General features: G+C 28.4%; 1 protein-coding gene across 2 annotated transcripts in view; it reads left to right on the forward strand.

Annotated features, from left to right (window-relative positions):
* The window catches only part of LOC106692421 (high affinity cationic amino acid transporter 1), a 29,344-nt gene that overhangs the window by 17,515 nt on the left and 3,645 nt on the right, over positions 1-8,184 (forward strand). For both annotated transcript variants that reach the window (XR_001344958.2, XM_014438368.2), the window contains exons 8-10: positions 4,588-4,727; positions 4,816-4,918; positions 6,402-6,535. Coding sequence is in view for 1 of the 2 variants with exons in the window: in XM_014438368.2 (XP_014293854.1) it covers positions 4,588-4,727; positions 4,816-4,918; positions 6,402-6,535 (377 nt within the window). In the remaining variant the exon portion in view is untranslated. The remainder of the gene's footprint in view (positions 1-4,587; positions 4,728-4,815; positions 4,919-6,401; positions 6,536-8,184) is intronic.

Below are 8,184 nucleotides of genomic sequence, written 5' to 3' on the forward strand. Positions count from 1 at the left end.
ACGAGTATAAGTTTTGTTTCAGCTGAGAATACAACAGTATAACGAAACAACGAAGCTGTAATGCAATCGGGAAAGATCGGACGGTCTCGGCTTTTTCCGTACGTATTGGACGTCTCTATTTTTCCTTTTTTCTCCTTTAGTTATTCATAATTTTTTTTTTATTTTGTGTTTATTCATTGTTTATTATTGCTACAAATAAAAACTGTTTATTTTATTTTTTTTTTCAAATAAACAAAATTAAGGTACTCAAGAGGAATATTTTTAAAAAAATTCATCATTTAATTCTTGCCAGGCCTTCCTTATTTCAATTAGGATAATCCCAAGCTGATGTTAAAGACAATTTAACTGTACATCGTTCACTAGTTTAGTTACTATCGTTACAATTATTTTAGAGAAAATTGAAAAAGGTAAAAAATAGATTCTACTAAGTGACACCTCCGGTCGGTTGCTACGTTAATGGCACATCCCAGGGAGTTTCTGTCACACACCTAAATATGGAATTTAATTGGCTCATACACACACTAACCATTTTGCAAGACTTATTTGAACTCAAGGGATCTCAAAATGTACGTATCCGTCGAAATGTCGAATTCAAAATTTTCCTCGATCACAATAAAAGTATTAATAAAGAAGGGAAAGCCCTTACTATATATTTCATATACCGGTGAGTGAAAGTAAAAATATGTTCGCCATCCCACTGTACGTCGTTCGCGACTTTATTCTGAGAGAGCAAGATATTTTTTCTTTATTTTAAACTACATCTTCTCTCTAATTAAGACATGAAATCTAAAAGATTGATATTAGTTGGAAGGGGGGAAATTCGACATCCCAACAGTTGTTGCAACGATAAATTTGGATAACTTTGAGATGAGTGATGAATTTATTTCGTGAACCCGATACATCAGCAGAAAACAAATAATCTCAAACAATTTTTAATCTTTCATTTCTAGAGAAATTCGAGATTAAAGGTTTAGAAGGACACTAAAAGCAAATGTTCCTTAATTTTTCCATGTGCTGTTGTTCTTTTGGTTTTTGTAATTTTGTATACATTTAAACTCATTAACACAATCAACAATGGTTTGTTATGATTCTGATTTAAACAAGATGTTTTGTTCCTTGGCTCTGAATTGCACCAAGCCTGGACAAAAATTCGAATCATGGAATAGACATTCAAATAACAATAATTTTGGAATATTGTGGATTAACCATGTGTATTTAATGAAAGTAAGATGGTCCCGTTTAAAAAAAAAAAAACCTCTAATAGTAAATTTATTTTATTTTTTTATTATTGCTTCAAGAGATTTTATTTACTTTTTTTTTAGATTTTGGTATGAGTGTGTTCATTTATCACTATTATTCATTATCAAAGGTTTTGGCAGATTGTAATCTTTATCAATAAATAAATAATAAATGAAAATTATTACTTCAAGAATAAATGTATGTATATTGCACAAAATAGCATGTTTCAGGGCTTCTCCACAAAATTGCACATTTTACTCATTTCTGGCAGAATTCCACGAATACTAATAATATGATTTTATAATAATAAATTTCTCATATCATGAATGCCAATATTTGGTTTTTAATCGGAGTAGTTTAGTTTTATAGAGTATTTATTGAGTTTAATTAAATTCAAAAAAGGCTTGGTAAGCTTTCAGTACATTAATATTGTAACTTAAACCATAAAGATTATTGGTGTACTATTTTTATTGAGCCAACGTTTCGCCCCACATTGCAGGGCTTCGTCAGGGCTGTTTTGGCGGAAGTCAAAGTCAGAGTCAATTATGATAAAGATTATTATTTAAATATTTGGGTGTTTTATACACGCTTTGGGTTTTTGCTGCACCATTTTGAAAATTTTGGGTTTTTTCTGCACATTTTTCATTGCACAAAAATCCAGTCTCTAATAATAAACATCAAATACATGCAGTGCAAAGTCGAAATACGATGGTATAAACATTTTTTTATTAAATATTTTTTTTCTTGTTCCTAGTGTGCATGGGCAAAAACCCTCAGACCTGTTAATTTTTCAGCCGAATAAGGCAGAAAAAAAGGTTGATGGAAATCGGCTAACCGAAGACCATAGTCACTTCTTCCCTTGTCAGAAAATATATCAAAAAAGTGAAAACACCTTAATTTTTTAACAATTTAATAGGACTATATAGGTAGTTTTGCAATTAATGTTCAGGATAGAACGAGCATAAATATAAATAATATACAATTTACATATAAATATTACTTTTATTTATATTATTATAAATACAAATTGTATGTATCTAATTATTAATACAATTTGTTAATTGTATTCACAATATAATTGGGAATATTAATCATGTTATAACTTGCAAAGGATACATTAAAGGCTTTGGAAAATCATGATTTACCCTTTTTTTTTTTATTCTAATTTCATAAAAACTTTTTAAACTTGATTGAAATTAAATTCAGAATGCAGCTATTACAAAGTGGTATCTTCTATTTAGCTATTAGTTAATTTCCTACAGTGGATGGAGTATTTTTTATGATAAAGCCATCAAATTCTTTATTACCAGTAATGTTAAGTGTCTATTCATGTATATAATTCATTTGTTGTTTCCTGCTAACTTAATCATACTTGCAGTCAAAATCTGCCCATTTTGATTTCAGATCCTATTAGTCCATTTTTTAAGAATTAGTTAGAAAAAATTAAATACTTTGGTAACTAGAGTGCCTTCTATCTTAAATTTGATTTTAAAATTGTATGTTTTTCCTTCTAATTATTTCTAATAAGTCCATTTTTGAGTTTTTAATGACTGCATTATTTAATTGCTTTGTTCCTGAGTGTATTTTTGTCTTATTCTGTAGGTTTTTACCAACATTCCAATGAAAAATTTATTGTGAAACACTGAATCATAACTAAGTTATAAATTTTTTCTTCATATTGCAACAAGCACTATAGTTCTCATTTATAAAGCATATATATTTTAAAATAAATTTTTGAAAATATTATTTCAAAGATATTAAAATAAAATTGTATGAGTATAAAAAAATGGAACAAAAAAAAAAAAAAAATAAAATAATATGAACGAATTCTGAGACCATGGGGTTGATTGAGCCTATAGTTCTCATTTATAAAGCATATATATTTTAAAATAAATTTTTGAAAATATTATTTCAAAGATATTAAAATAAAATTGTATGAGTATAAAAAAATGGAACAAAAAAAAAAAAAAAAGTAAAATAATGAACGAATTCTGAGACCATGGGGTTGATTGAGCCTATACAGAGTGGTAGAAATAATATGTTTTTTTACAGTAACTACCACAGAATATTTTGAAATAAACATGGATCAATTCTGTGTATCTTGGCTATTATTGGTCAGATTTAGATGATGTTAATTTTGTATAGTAAATAATTAAATTCTCTTTCAAATGAGTGACTATAATCCCTCAGGAGATGTAAAATTTTTGAGTTATTGGAAAAAATAGGTTTTAGAATTTTTTTTTAAAACTTTGAGTCCTAGAGAACTTGAGTTTTGAAACTCAGGCCTATTGTGCATATACAGCATAAGAGAATCTGGTATTAATAATTTCAACTTTATAGAGATTTTATTACACAAATTATACTGTAAAATTTGGAATAAAAGAATATATATACTGAATAGAAATAAGAGATATGGTTTGTAGACGGAGCCTTTTATACCATACCCTGATAAATCCATTTTTAAACATTTTATTTTTGCTTTAACGTCCTTCTTTAGATGCCCTCAAGAGACTTTAGTTTCAAAACCTTAAGCAAACTGAACAATTTTCCCTGTAATTCTGAGAAACGTTTACTGACTTATGAAAAAGAATTTTGAATCAAGCTGAGTATCTGATCCTTCATTGATTCTGTAATAAAATTTAATGAAACTGCCTCAGGGCAAAGTTTGATTTCATAACATTCTGACAAGGAATTTTCTGAAGAAAACTGATTAATTTTTTTTATTTTTAACATCTTCTGTTAAAATATTGTTATAACTCCAAATTCATTTGATATTTAAAAACAACAACTTTAGAAGGAATTTCAGTAAGTTATGCTAAAACCCATCAAGTCTAAGACTAAATGGGAACCCAAAATTCAGACAAATTGACAATAAGATCTCTAATACTTACTCATACTAACCATTTATCTATACCATAGTGTCCCGGCAAAAATATTCCATTTTCTTAGATATTCAAATTTTTTTCTTTGATGATCAAGAAGACTTGCATTGATATTGGTGCGTACATGTTTGAAAGTTTGCAACAGTTTATCTATTTGGGCTGAGAGGTAAAATCACAAAATGATACTTGATTACAGTAAATAGATGCTACATTGAGCTCATTAAATTTTTCAAAAGTAACCCTATTCCCTGTACATATATATATATTATTTACAATTTTGTATGTTTGGATTATTTTTTTTATGCTTTTGATTTACTATTATTATTTTACTTTCACATTTCTGCAGTTAATTTCTAAAATGACCAATAATTAATATTTTATTTATACTAATACTAAAGAAATTTAATTACTAATACTTAATATTTTATGTATACTAATTCTAAAAAAAATTAATTATCTCCCAAAGCTTGGTCTGCAGCACATATCCATTGACAAGACTTTTGTTTGCAATAGCTGAGGATGGCCTTCTATATTCATACTTTGGTTATCTTAACATTCATACTAAAACTCCAATCATGGCTTTATATATCTCTGGATTCGCTACCGGTATATCCTCATTCTCATTATTGAAATACAATATAGACCTTTTTTTTAAATAAAAATATTAATTATAAAATTTTAATCTGTTTTTCAGCCCTATTCGCTTTACTGTTTGACAAATTTCGATTGGCTGAAGTCTCTTGCCTTGGTGCTATGGGTACCTATTGTTTAATAGCTATAGCTGTATTGACACTAAGGTAAATATTTTTCTTTTATTTGAAGAATTTTTTTATTATATTTTTTCCAATATTAACTTTACATATCATTGATTGTAAAAGTATGAATTGAATTTATAGATAGAAATGCAGTTACAGGTAACTTGGTACTTTATTTCTTCTATTCATTGGCAATAAATGGATTGTAAAAACGGGAGTTGACTCAAATAAAATAAAATTATGATGCAAAAAGTGATTGAAATTTCTGTTTTTACCTAATTATGTGAACTATTTTTAGAACCCTTGCTTCCTCTTCCATTCCTGGCAATCCTCCGAGGCGCCTGAAAAGAAGATGGCCTCGTGACCTTATATTGTAAACTGTTTTTAAGTTCTACTACTGGGTAGTTTCTCTACATCCTGTATTATATCATTATGTCATTATGATCAAATTTACTGGTTGTATTTTTTTATACAGTTGTAAATATCAATAAATAAATAAAATAAAAAAATAATAAATAATTTTTAGAGGAGTTGCTGTAAAGATAAAGTAGGACAATTAAAAAAAAATGGTCCATTGATTAAACTTTGTAAAAACATTTTGTTTATTATGAGATTGAAGAATCCAAAGAAATTATAAAATTCTCATATTTTTATTAATATATAACTAACTATTATTTCATTAAAACACACATTTTTCTCTTCTTTCCCCTCCTTATAAACATCCTTTTACCATTAGAGTGTTTTTGAAATCTTTTAATTCTTCAATCACATAATAAATGAAATATTTTTACAAACTTTTATCAATGGACCAGTTATTTTTGGAGGGAACGTTTTTATTACTTCATTATCTGTATTATTGGTCTTCTTCTATCATTCTTCACAAACCAGGAATGAATATCAATCAAAATTGAGTCATGTACAATGTTTTTATATTTTCTTATTTGTCTGATCAACTCCTTAGCCCTTCCAAATTGAGTTAGAGGGTTTAAAATTTGGGTGTGAATTGGGTTTGTGTTAAAGAAGTACCTTTTGTGGGTCTCCTGTTTTTATCCTTCCTAGGCCATTTTTGTTGCGATTTTAAAGCATTAATGAAGAAATTAAACCACTTTCCATATGTTTAAAGAAAAAATGAGAGGCAAATAAGACCTCAATGACGCATCTCTGCTGTTTATACTTTAAATTACATCCTAACTAATTATATTCCTTTTGCCATTCTCCTCAACACTCCATTTCCATGTTTCTTATTACCCAATCGTATTCCAGTGCTGAAGGTTTCATCCATTTGACAATGTGGTCCTTAAAAGCCTCATTGCCTATTATTATCTTCTCTTAACAGGAATTTCATAAATATGAATAAATAAATAAATTAATGTTTATCATGAGGATCTTTTGATAAACCTAACTACTTATATAATGTTATTTATTCAATGATAGATTAAATTACCATATTAGCTACCAGAATATCCTCTTTTTTATACAATTCTCCTGTAAAGGGTGACCATTAGTTTGATACTATGTCTTACAGATATACAGAAGAGGATATGGAATATGGAAACACAAAAAGACCATTTCATAGAATTATTTTCAACATGGAACCATCTGCAGATCGACCTACAGTTATTTCTTCATTAATCGTTTTGATATGTGGTACAGTTATATGTATGTTATCAATTTATTATCAAATGTAATTACTTTAAATAATTGAAGAAAATCAAAATAAAGCAGTTTTCATTATATATAAAAAAAAAGGTTATAATTGGAAAGTAGACCAGCAGCAGTACTTGTACAATAATAGGTTTAGAATATTTTCTTTAAAAATATATTTATTTTTAATTTGGAAACTTTAACGAAACCAGTATACTCATTATTTTTTCTTAAAAAAAAAAAAAAAAAAGAATAAATTATTTATGATCAAACAACATATTTTTTATAGCATTAAAAGTTAAAAAAAGAACACTGTTATTAAATGATTGTACCATTGTATTGGCTACTGATCAAATATTGTGCCAAGATTTTTCCGGATATTCACCATTTATGGTTGCATAAATATTGAAAGTTCAATGACTTCTGGTAATGACTTGTCCACTAATAATACAGTTGAAAATAAATAATTTGAAAAGTCTTACAGGTAATCCAAAAAAGTCATCCTCATTCCAGAAGGCCAACAGTTGGGCTCCTTAGACACCATTATCATCAGCATGAGCATGATGGCATTTTGTTTTGTAAATCGAGAACCTTACTGCGAATGCTTCAATCTTGATAGACTAAGCAATTGACTTATTCCTTTAACATAAAACCATCCACAAGAATGTTTTGTCCTTTGTATTGATTACCGCTTACCTACTACATCTTACTTATCCAATAAAATATAACTTATAGTTATAGATTTCTTGCCTAGGAGATCCAGGTGAGTCATCTCATTGGTTTTTACTTTCCATATTTCTGTGGCTACAATGAATTTACATACAGTGTAATGAGGCCAGTTAAAAACTAACTGTTAAAACTACAAGACAACTTGTAGAGGGTGTCCTAGGTTAGAACTCGAATGAGTTTTCTCATACTGGGCACTCAAAGCAAGGCCTACTCAAGATAGGGAAACACATCCTGGTATGACCTTTTTCTTTCTGCGCCTAAGATACTTATAGTGACACCATATTTTTTTCTTAGGACATGGTTAGGACTGTAGTCAAGAAGAACAAAAATAGTTTGGAAACTCAATTACAGAAGGTTTCGACAATGCGTGTTCAAATAGGTTAGGTTGTTTTTTAGGAGATGAATGGACAGGATTAGAATCAACTAGCTGTTGATGGATGGAAACTTCGCTCTGCAGGGTATGAGTCTGGAGTCATGAAGGGTAAGTAAATCCTATGGGAATGAGCCGTAAGTCCTTGTGGGAAGGAATAAAAGGTATAGGATAAAAGAAGTGAAATAAGACATAAAAAATTGTGGAAGAAAGTGCTGATCTAAATGTGTCCAATTATTATTCACCCAAAGGTACCAATGAACTGGTACCTTTGGGATAATAAAGCTGTTGAGAAATTACTTTACTTTGAATATTTTGAATCCGTATTCTTTTGTTTATGTTTATTTAAGTTAGGTTATTTCAGAATTGGCACTAGTTGTTTAAGCTTACAACTGGTGCCAACTTTGAAACAGTTGTTAGCACCAGACTCTTAATATTTAAAAACAAATATTGACTATTCAATAACTGTTGCACTTACCCTAATGGTTATTGATAAATTATTTGTTCCAAGACTAATTAATAATGTTATTATTTATTTGTTATTAATTGTTTGTATTAAATATAT

This window comes from Halyomorpha halys, unplaced genomic scaffold, assembly GCF_000696795.3.
Source record: "Halyomorpha halys isolate HHAL.00 unplaced genomic scaffold, Hhal_1.1 Scaffold56.1, whole genome shotgun sequence".
Taxonomy (NCBI): Eukaryota; Metazoa; Arthropoda; class Insecta; order Hemiptera; family Pentatomidae; genus Halyomorpha; species Halyomorpha halys.